Source organism: Aplysia californica, unplaced genomic scaffold, assembly GCF_000002075.1.
Source record: "Aplysia californica isolate F4 #8 unplaced genomic scaffold, AplCal3.0 scaffold00303, whole genome shotgun sequence".
In the NCBI taxonomy this organism is placed as follows: domain Eukaryota; kingdom Metazoa; phylum Mollusca; class Gastropoda; order Aplysiida; family Aplysiidae; genus Aplysia; species Aplysia californica.
In genome coordinates, this window is record NW_004797573.1 from 565,865 (window position 1) to 590,177 (window position 24,313).

The window sequence follows — 24,313 nt, forward strand, 5'->3', positions numbered from 1 at the left end:
GGGGGGGGGGGGGGGGGTTAATGGACCGATTTGCGACATAAGCGACTAATAGAATACAGAACGTGGCCTGATTAAAAGTTCAAGACCTTTTTAAGTCGGCCTAACGTTCTGAGATAGGATAAAACTGGGCATGTTGAAAAGGATGGAAAGATCGTTGAACTAATGTTGTTGATGTAAGAGGTCATGCCCAAAAATCCTCAGGACATTGACCGTCTGCACAAAAATCGAAAGACTCGCTCGAGCAGGGGTTACACAACAAACAGCAAGTGCGCCTCAAGATAACAATCACATGCCATGAGCCTCGCAAACCCACCCCCTTCCTTATGATACCTATGTCTTTTGTTTTTTTCTTGTTTTTTGTAAAAGTTTTACGGCGTTCGCAACTGCATAAGGTCATATGAGCGCCAGAATACTAAGAGGTGTCACAAGAGAGTAACAAACATAAAAAAGAAGAAGGGGAGATAAGGGCGATAGATGTTTGATAAGAAAGAAAAAGCAAACCACACCAGAGCACCCGCCAACCACCCACCACCTATGTCTATCTGCCCTTTTTTCTCGTCCGATCCCGACCACAGGCGTCCCTATAGCTTACTGTTGGGTCCAGCACACATAATGTGGGTAGTACAAAATTAGAGAGTGTGTGTGTGTGTGTGTGTGAGCGTGCAGTGTGTGCATGGCTCCATATTATGGTGAATAGAAGAAAAGAAGAGAAAAAAACAAAAAACAAAGGTCCTCGTAGAAGCCAAACTCACTATAAAACTGTGCACATTGAAGTAGAAAATGTCCCCAACCTGCCAGTACTCACAAACACAAGTACAAAATTCATTAACCTGTTTTGACAGACTTAATTTCCACAAAATACGACGGACAGGTTACGCCTGGGGCGGGGGGAGAGAAAAGGAGAGGGAGAGAGAGAGAGGGAGAGAGAGGGAGGTGGGAGAACAATGACAGAGAGACAGAGACACAGAGACAGACAAGAGGCAGACAGAGAGAGAGAGAGAGAGAGAGAGAGAGAGAGAGAGAGAGAGAGAGAGGGGGGGGAGAGAGAGGGGGGGAGAGATAGATAGATAGATAGAGAAAGAGAGAGAGAGAGAGAGAGAGACAGAGAGAGAGAGAGAAAGAGAGAGAGAGAGACACAGACAGACAAACAGACACAGACAGACAAACAGACAGACACAGACAGACACACAGACAGACAGACAGACAGACAGACAGACAGACAGACAGACAGACAGACAGACAAACAGACAGACAGACAGACAGAGGTCACTGGAATGCAGACGCTGCACCCTAGACGTCAAGGCTGCACCTCGTAGTTTAAGAGAAGGAAAGACGTGTAACCTGTTAGATAATTACCACTAGTCGTGAAAAGTGCAGAGGCCTTTCCCCCACGTTAATATTTACCCCCTCTTATTTAAAGTAAAGGTCACTTCAGAAAGGCACGCATGTGTCGATACGGCGCGTCCTTCCAGCGGTAGACTTGTGTAGCATTGACATAACACCCGTGAATCACGTCCACCAGCTGATCCGGCAGTCAGCCGGTACAAGGGCAAGGTGGTCCTATTCACGCTGCGCTTACAAGAGAGCCCCGACAACATGTCATGTTAACCCTATCAGTTTTAAAGCACGCCATGTTTGCGGCGATTGAAGTAAAAATATTTATTTTCTTTCAGTAGGACACCGTTTTCCTTTGCCCTTTGGTTGGCTACGACTTGCTAACCGCAATTGGACACATTACAATAATAATAATAATAAAACAAAGAGGAATGTGTACAGCAGTAGTACGGAAAAAAAGCATGAGTAAACATTAAGACAGACAGTCACATTACAAAAAAGAGAGCCCACAGACCACTGACAATTTGATTGATTGCATATTTGTTTTATGGTGCTGTCAACACAGTTTGGTTGCATAGTCCAATCTAATTATTGATTTAAAAATGCTGGCAAACATTTACCAAATTCAAAGCAAATATTGAAAAAAAATCAGTTCCATTCGATATGTATGCTGACAAATTTAGAAGTTCTACGTGGGCTGACTGAAAAATGTTTGTATTCTAGTAACAAGTTAATTTCATAATTTCAAAATAATCACGCCACAAACACAAGCTTTATAACCAAAGGAAAGCTTAGGATGTTTTATTCTTCCACATTATAACGATATCTGTCCACATTGGTGCGCTAACGAGCACAAAAATGTATCGCGATGGCAAAAATTGATGACGCGGTTTTGCGTCGCTCACCCACGCACATCAACTTCAATTTTTACATCGTCGTTTTGATTCCCCGCCCGATGCAGAAAACTCTTAACTCCAGGTTGAAAGGAGAATATTATACCTGTTGAGCTACAAAATCCGCGAATGTATTTTTATTTCGAAAAGCAGAGGCGGTGAGAATGCTACCCCGGGGAACACGGACGGGTCGCATTCCCCCGTCAACAAGGTGCCCCACACTGTGAGGGTTCTGGGGTCCATTTTTTACTGGACCGAAGAATCTGTTCACGGAAGAAAGAAAGATGGAAACAGAAGACATAGCAAGAAGGGGCAAAAGATGTCACCTTTACGCCAGAGAGCTAGAGAGACGGACGAATGGCACCTCACAAGCGGGGGACTAGCCCGCTAAATGTATCTGTATTCCCCTAAACTAAACCATAGTTTTGTTATTTTTATTATGTTCCGTTTTCTGGAATTTATTTAATGCCTTTCTTCCGTAGTGGGGAGGGAGCGGGTGTTGTTAAATAAAAGCATAAGTACGGATTGAAAGCAGCAAGATTTTTTTAAGGATAATATTGTGGCAACATCAGATCTAGAAAAAAAATTTTTTTTACAAACCGCCGCCAACAACATTGAATTACAAACAAAAAGGAATATGCACATGGAATACAGGAGGAAACCAGTCAGCAAACATCATAATGAAAGATAGCAAAGCCAAAATCTTTTTTTTTTTTAAAGAAAAGCAGTTATCCGCGTTTATTAGTGAAATACACAAGTACAGTTGTTTTAAGACACTGTCTATGTCATCTAACATCATGACCAAATAAAAAACAAAAACAAAACATGCACATATAAAGAAAGTAAGCGAGATAAGTTGTCCCCTTACCTTAGACAATGCCTTTTCTGTTAAAAGGGCGATGGCAGGATAAACAGCAATAGCTGAAACAGACAAACAACATTAAATGAAATGTCTCACTTAGGACACTATCACCAAACACTCATTCCTCAACCGAGAAGCTAAAAATACGAGCATGAATAAAACTTCAATCCCTTCGCAATTCCGATGTACACACCCTACCCCACCTCGAAAAAAAACCTTCCTTTACATCAGGCTGTAGTGAAAAAACTGTAACTAAATATTTTACACCCCATCTTTACAACTACTAAGATCATTTGAGAGGCGAGCTGCTTCGATCCCGCCTATCAGGTTCAACCTTAACTGAGACGGATACAACATCCCGGCAGAAAGACGGAGAAACTCCACAAAAGCTCTACCCACTCGGAAATCGGAATCATGTCTTCTGCATGCGACGAAAAGCGCTTAGCCGCTACACTACACAAGCCGGTTGGATAGTGAACGGGAATTTTTTTGGGGAACCATCAACACATCGCACGTTTTACTTTATCAAAAATGTGTAGCCATACAATTGCAATGGAAACAAACAGCCACATAATTATTTTTGTAATTGATGTAATCGTAGTTCTGCAGTAGTTACAGATAAAAATGTATATGGTTTAGGATACGCGTTGCTTCGATCCAGCCTGCCAGGGCCTACCTGGGATGAGAGGGATACAAGATTCAATAAGCCATCAGGCAGAAAGGGATTGATTTTTTTCAAACCACACAAAACAACTCCTCACACGAGAATCGATTTAATGTCTTCTGCGTGCCACGGCGAGGAGCCTAACCGCAACATCACAGATGCTGGTGGTTATTCGTATGTCGCGAGATTCTCTTCTAGGGTATCGAATACCCTGTACTAGTAGGAACAAATCTGTTTTTATTTCTCTTTCAGTGAATAAAAGAACAAGAGATCATGAAATTTTTGTGATTTTACTAAGTTACTGTTGCAACTTTTCCCATTTAGGAATAAACCAGTTTCATTTAAAAAAATATAAAACAATGTACAAAAGTTTTCAAAAAGCACCAAAAAAATTGAGGGAGCCAACCCGGTAACGGTACTAATACTGAGGGTAATTGCTATTTACAACTAAAAAAAAGAAGTTTCATTCAGATATTTAGATTCTAGATATATAATGTTTCACATGATCGTCGGTCGTGGCAAGCTGGAAACAGGAAAATAATAAACGGGGGGGGGGGGGGGGAAAAAAAAAAAAAAAAAAAAAGGGGGGGGGGGGGGGGGCGTAAAAAAACAGAAAATTAATACGCGGGGAACGCTTATTGAATACCTTAGAGTACCGCTTAACGTAACGTAATTGTAGTTAGTTTTACACCCCCATCGACACGACTTTTGGGACTATTTACACGTACAGTTGGAACAGACAAGTTTTTAAACCTCGCCCGGACTTCAGTCCGTCCTCACGCCAGGAAAATCAGGCACGGCAACATATTTTAACTTTGTTGGGGCCGGACGGTTGGCCCCTCGCCAGCGATACAATACTCCTATACAAACTTACCAAAAACTATGTTCTATTTCTATTGTTTTTAAAAATGATATCAAATCCAGAACCAGCGTACCAAAATTAACTACAAGACTCACGAGTGACGCCGTTTCTTGCAGTATTCTGATCAACCCCCCCCTCCCTCTCTAAAATAATAATAATTTTACCATGATGACACCATGAGTTATGTTTGTCATTCGTCGCCATTACCATTTCGTTTTTCCTCTGCGTTTGAAATGTGAACTGAAATGCTATGCGTGAGCTGTATTAGAGGGTTTCGTGATTCCATCTGATTTACATTTCACGTCATGGCGGCATGGAGTAAAGAATCAACAAATCAGTTGTTGTTTTTTAACCTATCGTCCTAAGGTGTGTGTGTGTGTGTGTGTGGAAAATATAGTAACAGTTAGGGGTGGGGGGGGGGGGGTAACGTCGGTGTTTTACGCTCCCATAGACAAAAAATTTTAAGAATTTAGGAGGCGGATTTTGACCCTGCCTGTCACGGCAAATCCAGACCTAGAGGTAAACAAAATCCCAGAAGACCCGAGATAATAAAAATTATCTCCAAACGAGAATCGAACTTCAACGTGCGATGGTGGAGGGCCTCACCGCTACCCCACATAAGACGGCGAAGAATGGAGGGTATCATACAAAGAAAAAAAAAGGAGGAAAGAATTTTAGTAAGGTTTTACGGCGCTCGCAGCTGCAAAAGGTCATATGAGCGCCAAGGGGCGGATGTCGACAGGGAAGTCCAAACGGGGAATCAGGCTTAGTTTACGTATCCACTCTGCTCACCTCTCTAGCTTCAACAGCACAAAGTCTGCTTTGACTATCAAGGCAACCCGGAAATAGCAGGTCACAAGAGTGTGACAAACATACAAAAGAAGTAGAGGGAAATGACGATAGTAAGGATTAGGACAGAAAAAGCACCAGTTTCCTGTTGCAGTTCAGGCACAGTTTTGAGCATGACATTGGTAAATCAACCCATTTACAATTCTTTGTTTTTTTGTTTTTGTAAAGTGTTTTACGGCGCTCGCAACTGCATAGGTCATATGAGCGCGCGGGACACAACTAATATTTTCAGTTGGTAGGAAATTTGGAATTTTGCCCGGGTGGCGGCCGAAGCCTACTCTTATCGATTTTAGACCACCAAGGGATCTTTAACGTGCGCAACTTGCACACGGGCCCTCCGAGATTTTTCGCCCTTGTCCGAGAAGGCTAGGTGTAGATCTTTCCTACCAGAAGATCAGGGGTGTGGCAGAAAGACAGCAGTTAGGAGGAGCCAAGGAGTAGCAGTAGAAAGGCTGCAGAAAGAGTCAGGAGCCCAGAGGAGGGGGGCAAAGGAGGTGAGGGGGTGGGGGCAGAAAGTGGAAATGAAAGTAGACAACAGAACATTGTTAGAGATCAGGAAAGGATGTGAAAGGAGACAATTTTAGAGAAGAACATTTTTTGGTCGCTACCCGGAATCGAACCCGGGACCTTTGAGAGGCCAACACCTTAACCTCTAGGCCACGAGAGCCCCCTTACAATTCTACTGTGCATAAGAACATGTTAATACGCCCCCTTTTGGAACGGCTCAAAGACAATTCAGTGGGGGGGGGGGGGTGAGTGTATGGGTTTTAAAGCTCCTATCACAGCTACTAGGTTATCTAAGAGGCGGTTTAAATGATAATATCAAAAGCGTAAAAACGATTCGAAAACGACGCTAGTATCACGATCAGCCTTTCCGCAAAAATTAGTCTGAGACAGATGGCCGTACTGAAAAATAAAATAAAAGTGAAAAGTCTGTAGAACTGCCCCGTCAGCCTTACCACAAAGCGACGGATCAAGGTAAGCGATGGTATCTGACTTATCCACGTCCACTTGTGCCCGATTGCATTATCAGCAGGTGACCTTAACGTATGCCAGACTATCGTGGAAATGTCTCCTAAATAAGTCACTGACCCGCAGGGTTAACGATACCGATGGCACAAGTCCGGTTTGCAAGTATTTGAGTGCTTGCGAATGACTACACGGCCAGAGAAGACTAGTGAGTTTGCACTTTGTGACAGTACATAAACAATTAATCAGTAGTTTGCTGAGGTCACTCAGCACTGATAGCAAATGCAGTCATAACAGAAACGCATTTTTACATTACCACTAATACATTCTGTCAAATATATTATATTTGATAGAAATATGGAAATCTACTTGAAGGACGATAATACTAAGAAAATCATCGAAAAAAAAGAGAAACCATTTTCAATCCGATCTGTATGAACATAGCTGTGTGTTAAAAGCGAGATGGCGAAGGGAGGATGTAGAGGAAATCCAGCCAACAAGTGTGGACCCTCCAAAGCCGTTTTCAAGAGGAAATTTTCTGGCACTTTAATAAACATGGTGGAAAAACCACTAGGGCAAGGAGACATCAAATCGACAAATGCAGCCCTCAGAACTAAGGACTCACAAACCACAGTTGAGTACAGGACTAATTACTTAATTTCGGTTTGATTTGTTTTAGTACGAGTTTTAAGGCACTTGCAACACAATAAGGTCATATAAGTGCCGAAGATTAGAGGTGTTACAAGAGAGTATCAAACACAAAAAAGGAGGAAAAGAGAGAAGGGCGATAGTTTTTGTCGTTTGTTTTTTTTTGGTAGGAAAAAAAGGAGAAAACCACACCAGAGCACCCACCAACCACCCACACTCATGAAAGTACAGTTATCGGCAATCTTGTAATTGCTCGATGATCATGGGTAAAACTCCCCCGCTGTTGGTGAGCCATTCGACACAATAACAGCGGTCATTTAGTGCAGGGAAAAGGAAAGACAAGTAGACAGAAACAACGGGGAGAAAAGACGAACCTGCCACTGGCGTACTCTAACCAACAACAAAATGATATGATGGCCTTCCATCGCAAAAAGGAAAGGGCTCAGTGTCATTCAAAAAACATTAAAAAATCAAAGTCCTTCTGATTGACATGGATTAAACTGAATGTAGAACCCCAAAATTGTCAATTTTATTGCTCTTGGAAGACAGCTGCATGTATGTGTGGTCTTCTGGGACTCAACAATTTTTGGTGAACGAGATTCTCGTCTGTTACTCTAAGATTCACCTCTACTCTTACTACCCTTTCAAATGTCAAAGACATCTCATTGCCAAAGCCTTATTTCGAATATTGTGAAGAAATTTAAAATAGGGTAATCGTGTCCCATTGTAATCAATCACAATCTGTATGGCAGAACGTGTCAGAAAGGATATTCTGGGTAGCCCCATGGAGGCTGATGCTCCAAAACCTAAAGATTCAGTCAGTTATAGTCTATTTATATACTTGTCTCACTCTGGTGAAAAAATGGTGAAATGGTATGAGTTTAACGCCACTATCAACACTATTAGGTTATTTAAGAGGTGGGACCTCCTAATTTAACGTCCGTCTCCGATAGGACCGAGCCAAGTGGGAAGTTTGTGTAAAGTGCCTTTCCCAAGGACACAATGTCGGACCGAGCTGAGGCTCGAACCCCCAAACCCCCAATCTCACGAATACGAGTCCGGTAGCTTAACCACTAGGTTACCGACGCCGTCTCACTCTGAGTGAATGCAAATAGCTTTATCGACAATAATTTGACATTTGACAGTATTTGTACAAATTTTCAGGTCCGATTTTAAATATGCCCAATTCATTGAAAGCCAAAGAGATGGTTCTATGGTGATCTACGAAGACAAACACAAATGTAAAATGAACGAATTTTCAGTATTACAAAAAGATTGGGAAAGTAAAATTACGAGCACATCTGAGGAAACACAGATCCCACATAATAGTAAAACATAATATAAAATACAGGATAAACATTAAAATCGTTTCTGTACTTTAAATGGATGCTTTAAAGAGTTCCGGAACAAAAACAGTGATACCTAAGGCATAGAAATAAAGAATGGCAGCCAGACAGACAGAGGACCCAGAGGGAAAGCAAAGAAGCTTTCCTAACATATTTATGTCCATTTTATAGAACACAACGGTAGTTCCAATCAACAACAAAACAGTAACAAAGAAATGTAATTTTTTAATCTGCCATATGTGATAAAAACATTCAAAACTATAAGCTATAACGTTAACAAAAACATGGGTACAGTAAATGTAATTTGCTCTTTTCATCTGAAATAGGTTTCAGCCAGCATTATACTTTGTGCCCATTTTATCTTTCTAATAAAATTGTTTAAACAACAGGAAGTGAAAGTTACACAATCGTTTTCACTAGTACAAAAAAAAAAAGGGAAGGGGAGGTGAGAAAGGGGAACGTATGAGTTTACACTGGACTTTAAAAAAAACTAAGTGTTCTTTATACGTGTACAAGGACGCAACAAAATTACGCCTTTTAGAAACAGCACCACTGGATTAGATGGAAGTGACAAACAGCTTTTGTAAAGGAAAGCAGTACATTTTCAATCCAAATTTACAACCGACACAATATTTGGATAATATTCAAGTTTAAACTTAACTGAACCAAGCCATAAACGAAGACAGAGAAACTTTGAAAAACAGTTTTGAAGAGATAATAATAAAGATAATAATAATGATGTACTCACATGACGTCAATATCAAGTTTGGCCAGTTGTACGGCTCTTTGAAAAACCACTCAGTGAAAGACAGGTTGAAAAGAATTCCATACCTGTCCAAAACAAAAAATGCAATGAAATAAGTTTCTTAAGAGTTAAACTGTTTTGTTTTAGTAGAAGTTTTTCGGCGCTCGCAACAGCATAAGGTCATATGAGCACCAAGGGGTGGATGTCAACAGAGAAGTCCTTACAGGGAATCATACTTACTCTGCTCACCTCTCTAGCTTCAGCAGCAGAAAGTCTGCTTCGACTATCAAGGCACCCCGGAAATAGAGGGTCACAAGAGTGTGACAAAAATACAAAAGTAGAGGAAATGACGATAGTAAGGATTAGGAAAGAAAAAGTAGCAGTTCCCTGTTGTATTTCAGGCACAGCTATGAGCATGACATTGTTAGATCAGCCCATTTACAATTCTACTGTGCACCAGAACTAAAAATGTCCCCCCTTTGGGAATGGCCTAAAGACACTTCAGTCAGTGGCACCGCCCTGGGGGGTAAAGAGTTAAACACATGGCACGGTGATGAATAACTAAAAAAAAGATGGAGCTAAAAAAAGACTTGGGTTTATTTCTGATTTAAAATATTGGCATGTGCTTCCTTCAGAGACACAGCACATTTTTGTGTGCTGCCTGTAGGATTGACTTGAATTATCAATAAGCTTGAATTTTTTTCAGTTTCTGCCTCTGCATTTCAGTAACAATGAAGTCGATTTTTTTTCTTCTCTGTATCTGATGCTAAAGGCACATGTTGAAAAATTATGCACTATATTGAACCAGCAGCTGAGGGAGGGAGAGAGAGAGAGGGAGAGAGAGAGAGAGAGAGAGAGAGAGAGAGAGAAAGAGAGAGAGAAAGAGAGAGAGAGAGAGAGAGAGAGAGAGAGAGAGAGAGAGAGAGAGAGAGAGAGAGAGAGAGAGTGTGAGCACTCATTGGAGTGACCATCTTTTTATAAAAATCTGAGTTAGGATCTCATACAGGTGAGAAATAAAGAACAAAGGCAGTGGAGATGGTATTTTTAAGAGGGAGAGAGAAAGAGAATTTCATTTCTATCATTTTGCTACTGTTTAACAGGTTGTAGATTTGTATATTACTTGTAACGTGCATCAAGCACTTTCCTAAAGTCCTTCGTTCAACCCATTACACGAACAGAGTCAATTAAAAAAGCATACCTCCTTTTATTCCAGACGTCCGGAAGCTAGAGAAAAGTTTTTCTTTTAACTCAACTTCCCCTTTTCGCCCTAAGCATAACTCATATTTGCTGTCTTATGAGATTTTGTTTTTTTGCAGCTACAATCTGGCTTTGCTTTTAACAGCATATAAGTGATAACTCAAATCATCAGCAGGAATTTTCCCTTTTGGGACATATATGATAAAGAGATTGGTGACAAAGCTCTCCAAAGATTGCCCACCTCCAAATGAAAAAAGGAAACAAGAAGTATAAACTGGAACAAATACACTTAATACTTACTTTATAATATTCTCTAAGAAAAGACGAGCATTTGCCAAGACCTGAAAGACACAGAGAAGAAAACATGACAATACACAACGGTATCAATTTTTAAAAAACAAAAGTTTTTTTACAATGATATATACATATAAATATTTTAGCTAGAGAGTACCTCACAATCAAACTATGTGTCACAATGCAAGTTTTTGTCAATTTGTGGAAATACGGAGCTATTGGTTTATTTTTAAAACTAGCTCATTTGCCTAGCTTTTGGTTAAAAAAGAACCCATCTATAGATCTGATATAGAAGTCAAGATACTTGCGATCGAAGGAGGTGGTGGTCAGGTATTGTCAGAAATTAATTAGCAAAAAAACATCTGCCAAAGTTTGGGGACTCCCATGACTTGAGAGTCCTTGGAAACTGAAAATGTACATTCTTTGTGGCTCTCACCAACATTTTTCAATACAATCTCTAACAGAGTGGTTGTAAATGTTCAACAAAATTATTTACATAAAATTCAGTTTAGAAAGTGGGCTACTTTGACCCTGTCTGTCGGAGCCAGCCAGCTCAGGCGCAACAGACACTCTATTTCATCAAAAAGATAATAAAATAATCTTCCTCTCTTAGGTACAGAGTAGGTATGTCTTTTGCATGCACAGCAAACTTCCACAGATATCAGTTTTCCCAGAGCGGCAAAATGACACTAACAGAGATGACAAAATATCAAACATCATATCAAAATCAAGATGTTACCAGCAGAAACTATGGATACATAATTACAAGCGATCCACCGCAAGAGGGGAACTGGTCACAGAAAGAGAAGGAGTAGATTTTACAATAATTTCGTTATAATTTACACTCAAAATTAAAAAGTAGACAAAGAGTGAACCATATAACTGTACAGCAAAGAACAAATAACCAGAAATACAAGACTGGTCATAGCCAGTTATTTTGTGGCAAGCCAATACAGTAACATAATAGACACATTTCGACAGAAATATAGCATTAAATAAATGAAGATTGTTGTATTACGTGGGGGGGGGATGGGGGGGGGGAAGACACAGAGTTACAGACAGACAGGGCAAGAGACCAGAGCATTCACCAACAATGCATATTTCCTTTTCATACTGTGGGGGAACCAAGTTCTGATCGCATAATGGTTAAGCTCTTCGTCTTCTCACACAAAGTGAGGTCGATTCCAAAGCAATAAAGATAGTATTCTATCAAGTATATCCATGTTTCTGCTGAAAGTGTCAAATAATCAAGACACCATGGGGGGAGGTACAATATGGAACGGACACCCTTAGAAACATTGTCAAGGGTGTGTAACGTCTATCTTCAAGAGGACAAACAAAGGTTTTGAAAGCCTCTTTCAGATTCCAACAATGGTTACTCACACTATAGTCTATAGTCAAACATGTTACCAGTGTAGTGGTCAACAGTCTTGTTGCCATCAATACTGACATGGCCAGAAAGCAATACAAAAAAATATATATATATATTTTTTCCCCATTTTGACCATGTATTAAATGTATCAAAATTCTAATGTCAGAACGATATAATGATCTCAAACAGAAAAGAATCTGAAAGAATCAGGAAGAAAGTTTGTTTTTGTTAAGTGTTTTACGGCGCTCGCAACTGCATAAGGTTATATGAGCGCGCAGGACACACCTAATGTTTTCAGTTGGTAGGAAATTTGGAATTTTGCCCGGGTGGCGGCCGAAGCCTACTCTTATCGATTTTGGACCACCAAGGGATCTTTAACGTGCGCAATTTGCACACAGGCCCTCCGAGATTTTTCGCCCTTGTCCGAGAAGGCTAGGTGTAGATCTTTCCTACCAGAAGATCAGGGGTGTGGCTGAAAGACAGCAGTAAGAAGAAGCGAAGGAGTAGCAGTAGAAAGGCTGCAGATAGAATCAGGAGCCCAGAGGAAAGGGCAAAGGAGGTGAGGGGGTGGGGGCAGAAAGAGGAGACGAAAGCAGACGACAGAACATTGCTAGAGAGCAGGAAATGAGGTGAAAGGAGACAAATTGAGAGAAGAAAGGTGCGGGGAATTTTCCTGAATGTTCAAAACAGTCCTGTCAACAGGGTGCTCCTTCATGGGGATATTTGGGGTCTGTCTTATATTCAACTGGAATCTCAGTTAACAGATCAGAAAGAAAGACAGACGGAACGGAGACAGCGAGAACAGACATACAAAAAAGGCCACCAGAAAACAAGTGACATATGGGTGGCATCCCACCAACAGGGAAAATGCATCTCCGGTGGGTGGGACAGCTGATTATATTATATACTCCTCAGTCTTTCTGAGGTGAGAAAAAAGGGGGAAAAAGGAGGTAAAAGACAGCATGATATACACCAAAAAAAGCAAAAATGATATTACTGGAACAGTCACACCCACTAGTAGGGCAGTGAGTTTATTTGTTCACCCCCCCCCCCCCCCCTCCGGGATTTAAAAAAAAAACTCTCACCAGCAGTATGAGACAAAGGTTGAGAATTCCATAATAGTTGGTAAAGCCACTGCTCGTGCTGAAGAGTGAGTCAGCATGACTGTGAACTCTGAAACAAAGAATATGATCTTATTAGTTATTTTGCTCACATCTTTAAAATTTTAATCAACTTAGGCTATCCGATTAAGTTTCACATATGGATTCGACTGGCATGAATATAACATTTAAGTACAGTCAAACCTGTGTAAGACGGCCACCCATTGTCAAGGAGAAAAGTGGCCGTATAAGACAGGTGGCCGTCTTAGGCAGGACTGATCAAGAAGAAGAAAACAAATTATTCCTATCAGAGGTCCCAATCGAAAGTAGCCGCATTGTTGTTTTTGTTGGTGGTGGTGGTGGTTTGTATTTTGTTTGTAATTTTTATTTTGTTGCTGATTTCGCAAAAGGGTGACAATAAAACGAAATGTATCAGACAAGGAAGACCGGGTGCGAAGTAAAAACAAACTCCTGGGTCGTCACCACTCGGAGAACGAGCGACGTTTCTGTCACAAGTTCAAGTTGACGTCCTTTGTTACTTTGTTACAGACTGGGTAAACAGTGACCACTCATCTCGCTTACGATTTGTGTTTAAGTTCTGGGCGGGGCTTATGGGTTATGAGGGATCACACGCTTACCTCACCAGCAGCTGAAAATTGGTAGCTATTGGTCAACAGTTGGAGGGGCCTACGCAACATGATCGGTTGGAGGGACTACCTAACAACAGCGACAGGGGATTGAATTATGACGGCTTGCCCACAACGCCAGGGGCCAAAGCACAATTAATGACTAAACGAAATGGAGTCACTAAGGTGGCCGTCTTAGACGGGTGTTATTGCTTAGTGTGATAGGGGTTGTGTGTTGAAATAAGGTGGCCGCGGCCGCGTTGGACAGGTGCCCGTTTTACACAGTTAAATTATATAGAAAAAACGCAAGGGGGGAAATGGAAAGTGGCCGTTTGTACAGGTGGCCGTCTTATAGAGGTGGCCGTCAGGGCAGGTTCGACTGTATATTTCACCTGCCAGCTGAATAGTTGGAAAGACAGGTTCATAAGAATCCTTTGTTTTCAATGATTATCCAACACTTTCAGCCCGTACAGCACCACGCTATTTTAAACTTTCCAATACTAAAGACCATGACTCCTAAGTCTAACCAAATACTGATTGTGATGGTAATTTTTGGCACACATTAAGATTTTTAGTTTTTAGTTTTAGTAAGTGTTTTACGGCACTTGCAACACAATAAGGTCATATAAGTGCCGAAGATTAGAAGGAAATAAGAAGAAAACCACACCAGAACACCTGCCAATCACCCACATTAAGATTTCTTCATAGCTTTAGTGAAAAGCTTTACAAAATAAAAAGTAGAAAACATTTTTTGTGACATGTGGAAAGTAAAAACACTTGAGTGACTGATTGAGGTGGGCAGAGAGGGATATGCAACTGGCCCTGGAGGAGCGAGAAGTCACGTTTAGTTTTAGTATGAGTTTTACAGCACTTGCAACACACTTAGGTCATTCTCATCTTTGTAGTACGAAGGTGTATGTGCATGAGAACATGGCAATGAATATTTGTTGAGTATCAGAGAGGTCGTTACTGGTTATAGGGTATACTAAACTGGATGACAACATTGAAAGCTACACATAAAATCACGTACTAGCGCTGTTCCAAGAAAGACATTGGATCAAACAAAATAGACAAGATGAGTTTCATTTGCAGAACAAGAGTCCAAGTCTAAGTTAAAGTCAAACCATGTTATGCTGTACCCCGTTATACTGCCAGGCCAACTTACCATTTGATTTTGCAATACACAAAAAGGAACACTTATATATAAAAACATACAATTTACCCCTTTAAACCATCATCCGCCAAACGTCTCATTTGTAAAGCAGGGTTGGGTTGATTTAAATCAGTTGATTTTTTAAATTTAAATCAACTTGATTTTTAAAATAAAAATCAGTGATTTAAATCACTTTTTTTAAAATGTATTTTTATTCAGTTTTTACACATATCAACATTCAGAATTCCTTTCCTTGGTTTCATAAAACAGATATAAGGTTTAGTAGCCTAATATAATCATGCTTAAAAGTCTGCTTTCCCCCCATTCACTGTAAAATAATACAGTATTCAATTTACTTTTTTTCCATAATTGAAATCAGAGCTGAGTTGATTTTTTAAATTTTAATCAACTTGATTTTTAAAATAAAAATCAGTGATTTAAATCACTTTTCAAAAAAATGTATTCAGTTTTTACATATTTAAACATTCAGAATTCCTTTCCTTGGTCTTATTAAACAATATAAGGTTTAGTAGACTAAGATAATCGTGCTTAAAAGTCTGCATTCCCCCCTGTCACTGTAAAATAATACAGTTCTCAATTTACTTTTTTTTCATAATTGAAAACCAGGGTTGGGTTGATTTAAATCAAGTCGATTTAAATCAGTTGATTTTTAAAAATTTAAATCAACTTGATTTTGAAAACAAAACTCAGTGATTTGAATCACTTTAAAAAAATGTATTCTGTTTTTACATCTATAAACATTCAGAATTCCTTTCCTTGATTTTATAAAACAGATATAATAAGGTTTAGTAGACTAAAATAATCATGCTTAAAAGTCTGCTTTCCCCCCTGTCACTGTAAGTAGTAAAATAATACTGTATTCAATTTACTTTTTTTTCATAATTGAAAGTAGCATTTTCTTTTTCTTTTTAGACAAACACAAGCGCGCGCACACTCACACACTGTAATAAAATGCAAGTTTATCTATGCATAATTACCCCCAACCCCTCCCTTCCTTTTAGACTGACATTTTCTTCATTTTTTGTTTGTCTGCAGCCATAATTCACTGATATAGCAGATTACGGCTTTCTAAAATTGCACTTGCTTAAATTAATCTTTAGTTAAAATAAAGAAAATGCATTTTGCACTAAAAGAACTTACTTTTAGCCACCAAAAATCCCAAACTGTGTCCACGTTTTTAAAAAAATCAAAAAAATCCGATTTAAATTTTAAAAATCTGATTTAAATCAAAAAAATCGATTTTTTAAATTTTTATTTAAAAAATCAAAAAAATCACCAACCCTGTTATAAAGCCCTTATGAAACTAGTGAAAATCTGACCCGCGAAACCACCAGAAAACTGGCCTCCAGAGGAACACACAACACATCATGGTGCATGGCACCCACAAGGCAGAGTACAGTGATAATCTCCCTTTCCACGCACAAAACTCTGTGAGCTAGCATTTGTCACCAATTTGCTCACTTCTAAATCATCTTACCTCCCTCACCCTTGTCTTAAATTTTAGTAAGAGTTTTATGGCACTTGCAACACAAAAAGGCCATATAAGTGCCAAAGATCAGAGGTGTTACAAGTGAGTAACAAACACAGAAAAGAAGTTGGAGAGATCAGGACGATAGATGTTTGACAGGAGTGCAGGAGCAAGCCACACCAGAGCACCCGCCAACCACCAACACACCCTTGGATTGTAGATTTCATATTGCTTGAGTTAAACAAGTAGTCCCTGGTCCAGGAATAAATGTAATTTCCCATTTTTGAATTTGTACACCACACACACACAAAAAAGAATCCGAAAGGGAGGGAGAGCCGAAAGGGAGGGAGGGAGGGAGAAAGGGAGAGGGGGAGAGGGAGAGGGAGAGGGAGAGAGGGAGAGAGGGAGAGGGAGAGAGAGAGGGGGGAGGGGGGGAATAAAGCGAAAGGAGAGTAAAAGTGAAAGAAGAGAGAGAAAGAGAGAGAGAGAGAGAGAGAGAGAGACAGACAGACAGACAGAGAGAGGGGGGGGAGAGAGAGAGAGAGAGAGAGAGAGAGAGAGAGAGAGAGAGAGAGAGAGAGAGAGAGAGAGAGAGAGAGAGAGAGAGAGAAAAGAGGGGCAGAGGGAGAGGGAGAGAGAGAGAGGGGGGAGGGGGTGGGGAATAAAGCGAAAGGAGAGAGAAAGTGAAAGAAGAGAGAGAGAGAGAGAGAGAGAGAGAGAGAGAGAGGGAGAGAGAGAGGGAGAGAGAGGGAGAGAGAGAGGGAGAGAGAGAGAGGGAGAGGGAGAGGGAGAAAGAAAGAGAGAGGGAGGGAGAGAGACAGGGAGAGAGAGAGAGAGAGAGGGGGGAGAGAGACAGGGAGAGAGAGAGAGAGAGAGAGAGAGGGGGAGAGGGAGAGGGAGAGAGAGAGAGAGAGAGAGACAGGGAGGGAGAGAGACAGGGAGATAGAGAGAGACAGAGAGAGAGAAAGAGAGAGAGAGGGAGGGAGAGAGACAGGGAGATAAAGAGAGAGAGAGAGAGAGAGAGAGAGAGAGAGAGAGAGAGAGAGAGAGAGAGAGAGAGAGAGAGAGAGAGAGAGAGAGAGAGAGAGAGAAAGAACTAACAGCTCTAAATATTATAATGTACATGTAATTTTTTTTTAAAGTTTAACTTTTCAAACACAGATCATACCGCAGAATCATTTCGCTTGTTGATGTCAGGAAATAGGGGCTATATCTAATAGAGGACAGAACAAGGACCCCATTATACCACAAGGTTGGGAGTATAACATTTTATAGTGAATTTGACTAGACATTTCACGAATCTGCACTAGAAGTGTTGAGCAACCAACTGACGCCAAACCTCTATCCAGCTACATCTGCATTCAGTTTCTGAGAACAGATCTGAAATAGGAACTTGTGCGGTCATGTTCCAAGGGTAGAGAGACAGAGAACTTAACTATACTGACATATGTATGTCATTATGTATCATTTTTGAGACAAGGGAGAAGGGAAAAATGAAATGAAAAAATGATTTTCTCATCCATTTTTCTTAATCTCAAATACCTATGATAGAATCCTAGATGGCCCAAAATAGTACCCTATTGCTAAATCTTTAATCTCAGTATTACACATTTGACATATAGGTCTATTTTAGTAGAGACACTCTTCGTGGTTTAAAAGCAAAGTCATGTTATCAGTCACTCTGATACATCCCTTTTTGCCTGACATAATGACATTACAGTGGAAACAAATTACTAGAGATATTAATATCTCAAGTCATCATTCCAAAGTCAAATAAGACATGATAATTTGTGCAGCTTTAATCTAAGGACTTTTCTTCCCAGAATTTCAGCCAGAAAAAAATCCACAGACCTCGTATCGCTTTTTTAATTACATTAACATATTATGGATACAAAATGGAAAAGACAAACCACTCACATGTTTTTATTGACTCTAGGCTTGGGATGAACCATATACTCTGGTTCCATTATCCAATCAGGCATCACATTCGACAGAGAACGTTTCAGCACTTGACAACTGTTGGTAAATATGCCAGGTTTAGAGTCCTCTTCCACTTCAGTGTCTGTAACTTCTTCTTGCATCTCACCACCACATAATTTACACATCTTTTGAAGAACACTTGTTTTTGAAGATTCATTCAGTTTGTAGTTCTGCTGCCTCTGATGTTGAAAAACCTTCTTTCTTGACCCCAACGAACTCACAGTTTTTACAAATTCACCCTTGATATGCCGTGAAACTGTGTTTGCTGAACGCGTTTCTTGCTGACTGCTAAAGCCACTGGTTGTATTTTCTCCAGAGTCATCACTGTCAGCAATCTGACCATCGCTGCAAACAGACCTTCCAAGGCTCTCATAGCCCTTTTTGCCATCCATTATGCAGCGTGCTTCTGTACAAAACTGTCCATCAGAATCAAAGCTGTCAGTGCTCCCAACTGAATTATCTCTCATAAGTTTGCGGGCTTCAAAAGCCATTAGGGTGGGTTTAGGTTCCTCTTTAGAGATCATATATTCAGTTGAAGATATCAAGGCTGAACCTTTCATGTCTTTATCACGATCATCCAAATGTTTTCAGAGGTAATTCTGGGCTCGGTCAAGCTGTCTGGACAATTCAGTGAACACAGATTATAAATATTCTGATTCAAGGACTGATCAAATTGCTGTGTAATAAAGCCTCTCAATATCTAATCGAAAAAACATTTTCAGCACATATTTGCACTAAATTGAAGGCATCTCTCTCTCTCTCTCTCTCTCTATATATATATATATATTATGACAGTGTCTAAGCATTCTTATTTTTTATATTTGTTTTTTCCAAATATTCCAAAAGAAGCGTTTAATTCAGGTAATTTTCATCGGAGTGCTTATTGGCCCACAGGGGCATACAAAATTTCCCCTAGAACATTTATTATTTGCCCAAAAATTGCGGGTTTTTTCCCCTGTGTTTGCCCCCCCCCCCCCCCCCCCCCCCCCAAATCCACAAATGATATTTCTAAATGAAAATACAACAGCAAAATCCACATTAAATATCAGAGAAATTATTTTATATTATAATTATACACTTCTCTAAGGCTTAAGTTAATTATTATATGTTGAAAGTAAGTCAATTTCTACAATAATATATTAGGGAAGTATAGATCTAGATCTAAATCTTGAATGACTCCCAACAGGGTTGGGTTGATTTAAATCAGGTCGATTTAAATCAGTTGATTTTTTTTATATTTAGATCAATTTGATTTCTTAAATAAAAATCAGTGATTTAAATCACTTTTTTTAAAATTTATTTTTATTCAGTTTTTTCATATTTCAACATTCAGAATTCCTTTCCTTGGTTTCATAAAACAGATTTAAGGTTTAGTAGACTAATATAATCATGCTTAAAAGTCTGCTTTCTGTAAAATAATACAGTATTCAATTTACTTTTTTCTCCATAAATTGAAATCAGAGCTTGGTTGATTTAAATCAGTTGATTTTTTAAAATTTTAATCAACTTGATTTTTAAAATAACAATCGGTGATTTAAATCACTTTTTAAAAAATGTATTCAGTTTTTTACATCTTTAAACATTCAAAATTCCTGTCCTTGGTTTTATTAAACAGATATAAGGTTTAGAAGACTAATATGATCATGCTTAAAAGTCTGCTTTCCCCCCTGTCACTGTAAAATAATACAGTATTCAATTTACTTTTTTTTTTCATAATTGAAATCAGGGTTGGGTTGATTTAAATCAGGTCGATTTAAATTTGTTGATTTTTTAAAATTTAAATCAACTTGATTTTAAAAATAAAACTCTGATTTAAATCACTTTTTTTTTTTATGTATTCTGTTTTTACATCTTTAAACATTCAGAATTCCTTTCCTTGGTTTTATAAAACAGATATAAGGTTTAGTAGACTAATATAATCATGCTTAGAAGTCTGCTTTCCCCCCTATCACTGTAAAAATAATACAGTATTCAATTTACTTTTTTTTCATAATTGAAATTAGCATTTTCTTTTTCTTTTTACGCGAACACGAGCGCATGCACACACACACACACACACACACACAAACACACACACTGTAATCAAATGCAAGTCTATATGCATAATTAAAATGTTTAAAAAAATCAGATTTAAATTTTAAAAATCTGATTTTAATTTTAAAAATCAATTTTTTACCCATTTTTATTTTAAAAATAAAAAAAATCACCAACCCTGACTCCCAAACCAACAAAATTCCAAAAGATAAAAACTCATTTGTGTTATTAAAGATACAGAATGCCTATAGTAATAGCCATATTTATTATTTCTTATTTAATCTTAATAATCAAAAACTATTAAAGCTAGAGATAGAACGAAAAGTCCTCTCATCTTCAAAAATAGCTCAACAAATTAGTCCATCAATCACATATTTTAAATTGAGAATGTATAGCTTTACAATCTAATGCTAAAAATAAAAAGACAAAGATGAATAATAGCTAAGAAGTTAGAAAACAAGTTGGGACAATACCATGTATGAAATACTTTGAAAAACAATGCATTAAATGGCCCATGTGGGCCAATAAGCCCCAGCTTATTTGCCCATGTGGGCCAATAAGAGCAGCCAATTTTCATTCATGTACAGTACTTAAGGAAATAGAATCTTATTCCATAATATACACAAAAGATGAAATCTCTTCAAATATTCTATATAGGCCGATATCAGTAAAGTTTTGACTAAATTGTATTCCCGAAACAGGAAAATAGGCGAATAATAATGTAGGTAGGGGAGACTACCGAAAAAGCGCCTCTATACATATTGTCCAGACCTGGATCTATATCAACTTATTTATTACTATTGTCTGACAATATATACAGTTTTAAAGTAGGTGTGCAAATTGTCCACCATAGATCTATTTATACAAAATTATGACCAAACCACCCCCCCCCCAAAAAAAAAACAGTAGGGTCCACCAGGGTCAGGAATACAATAAACTATGTTTATAATTTTTACAAAGTTTAGGTGCTTGCCAAGAAAAGGTGAAAATCTCATAAAAACTGATTTAATCTAGATCTAGTCCATACCAAAATTTTGACTCTCAAGTCCGCCTGCATGTTAGTCACATATGCCTCTGCCTCGGCAATATAATGTTATCACTTCATAATATTTTTGAGTCTTTAATGACTGATTTTTTTTCTTCTCTTTTTTATTATTAGGCGAAAGATTTATTCATTGTGGAAAGAATCTCAGAACTATTTAATCTAACCTTAAACTGCCTTTAACTTCTAGACCTAGAATCTACTTCTGTCAAGACCATTAATAAGAGACTGCTAAGATCACTTTACATAATCCAATAGCTTACAAGCCACAAAAAATAGGAATATGAGCAGGGGAAAGACAACTTATAATCTAATCAACAAATTACCACTTCAAAAAAAACAACAAAAAAAGGCATGAAGGGGAAAATTGTCTAAAGTCTAAAGAATAGCCAATCTAAAATTCTAATTAATTCTAGTCTAGATCTAGATTCTAGATCTAGATCTAATGTTAATTTATTTGTGAGGCAGACTTCACTTGACTTCAGCCCAACTAGAAATCTAGCAAACTCCTGCGAGACTCTCACCACTTCAGTAAAAAAAAAAAAATCACTGCTTGGGGACTTGAGACGAAGAGCGAGTCAATGCAGAGAAAAGCGTCAGAATCAAACATTTCAACAAAAATTCACAACACACCGACCTCAGTCTCACGTTCAGACCTTCATGACCTGATCACGGAAGGAACAGTTCCTTGCCACATGGACGAACAGACAACAATAAACGCCGCCGGTAACCTCATGAGCCAATCAAGTTCACTCGTGGCCGTGAGAGTCAACAAAACTCAGGGCTGGCCTTAGTTGTAAATAAAGAATTACTAATTTTAGAACCACCATGCCCCACTTCCGTGACAACTGACCTCATAGATAAGGTCAAGGTTAACACTAAAGTAGGCCAAGCTCAGCTGAAGAAGTTCTAGTTCAGCCTGACTGTTTTGGCTGAACTCAGTGGTGTACCAACTCACTTCGCAAGGGACATAATAATGACATTATTTGCTATCGGCAAACTATTCAATCGTCGATGATAACGGTGGTCACGAAACGCGTCGCACAATAATTTGAAAACGGTCACGACAAGACGTTGTTAAACCAAAAATACAGTTGTGCACGAGAATGCATACTCACGGTTTGTCATCACCCCATAACTTTTCTTTTCGTTCTGTCTGTTTGCTGTCTTCAACTTTGTTAGTACTCATAGTACGCCGAAACCGGGCTCTGGTCTCCATATTGTAAGCGGAAGTGGATCAAACTCCAACAACCAAAGACATTTTACTTTTCAACAGTAGAAGTAGAACTTTATTGAGTCGCTGGTGGTTTTCTTTTGGGGAAACCGGAAGCAGCTCAAAATAGAATATTCCGGAAGCAGGGATTGTTGAAGGCAAAAAAATAGAGGGTTATGATCACGTGGTTATGATAGACTTGTCTATCCTTGGAGATCCCTTGCCTTCTTTATAATTATTATTGTATTGATATGAGAATTTTTTATGCAGTCTCTTCTTGTTTATAACCTACAGAGGTTTTCTCTTACGAACCTGGTCATCAGGAGACAAAAGCATCTTTCTTCAAAGATGGATTTCAAGGAACATCAGAGGTGCCCATTATTTGAATGGGGTTGGGGGAGGAGGGGCAGTGCTCAGATGATAAAGATTGAGTATTTGCATGTTTGCGGAACTCGTTGTATTAGTAATGGGAAGGAATGGCGAGTGAAAAGGTCCGCTAATGAAAGAGAATCGGAGGTTGTGATCACGTAAGAATTAAGAGACCTAATAATAAATGTTTAAAAACCGTTTGCAATTGACCCGGCACAGCTCAATTGTGTGCCTTAAAATGTGTTGGTAGGTGAGCGTGAATGTCTGAGATGAATTTGAAAGTTTGCAATGCTGTTGTTCTCCCAAATCCAGTTGAACGTCACTGAGACCTGATGAGCGTATCAAAGCCATCATTTCCACATGAATTTGGGAGAATCTTTGGCATTAACAGGCCGGAAAAAATATTATCAGGCACCTCAGTTCCCAAAAGGGCATAGATCTTGGCATACCTTATTTTCCTCCAGTATAATATGACCATAGCTTCTGTATCGGGCTGGATCTTTAATTACCTTAATTATTCCCACACCCCCACCCCCCACCCCCGCCCCCAACCTCATTTTTCTTCCCAAACGAGTATGCTAGCTGTTGTGTATTACATTTCATTGAGGTTGCGTTGTCAACTTGGCAACAGCACGAGCGGTTGATGGGCGCTCTTGTGTGGTTTGCTTTTTCTATGATACTATTAACTGTAACGCCTTCCTTTTGTCTCCTTCTTTTTTGTGTTTGTGACTCTAATCTTCGGCACTAATTGCTAACATGATCTGAACTGTTGCAAGTGCTGTACGTAAAACCACTATCAAAACAAATAAATCCAAATATAAACAACGTAATTATCATAATTATTATTCATGTACAAGATTATTAAATTTCGTAAGGTAAACAACTCCGCGACCCAGCTTGCTGAAGGCTGAAGGTGAACAATCCTCACTGGGCAAAAACCAATTAGTTCGACGCCTATAGGCCTGCCTATGTGCATGTAAAATTGAAGACGCCAATTATTTTTATTGTCCTGGAAGTGTGGGTCAAGGTCTTGTAAGATTAAAACTACACAGACTTGAGCGCAAGTACCAATGGTGCGCACAACGCGTGTGCGTGCGTGCGTGCAAGCGTGCACGGTCGCGCTCTCTCTCTCTCTCTCTCCCTCTCTCTCTCTCTCTCTCTCTCTCTCTCTCTCTCTCTCTCTCTCTCTCTCATGAAACTGAGTCAAATTTTCCACAGGCTATAAATCAAGGTACCGATAATTATTATACTTGTTATTAGATTATAAAAGT

At 39.2% G+C, this 24,313-nt stretch overlaps 1 protein-coding gene across 3 annotated transcripts in view; it reads right to left on the bottom strand.

Annotated features, from left to right (window-relative positions):
• LOC101852420 (diacylglycerol O-acyltransferase 1) overlaps positions 1-22,779 on the bottom strand; it is a 42,063-nt gene extending 19,284 nt beyond the window's left edge. Inside the window, exons 1-6 of one of the 3 annotated variants that reach the window (XM_035970664.1) lie at positions 22,098-22,561; positions 18,322-19,002; positions 13,122-13,209; positions 10,671-10,711; positions 9,177-9,259; positions 3,097-3,149 (exon numbers count right to left, since the gene is read on the bottom strand). In XM_035970664.1, coding sequence (XP_035826557.1) covers positions 3,097-3,149; positions 9,177-9,259; positions 10,671-10,711; positions 13,122-13,209; positions 18,322-18,944 — 888 coding nt within the window. In that variant the 5' untranslated portion in view covers positions 18,945-19,002; positions 22,098-22,561. The other 2 variants (XM_013084578.2, XM_035970665.1) reach the window with 2 other exon arrangements.
• Positions 22,780-24,313: the final 1,534 nt, after the last annotated feature.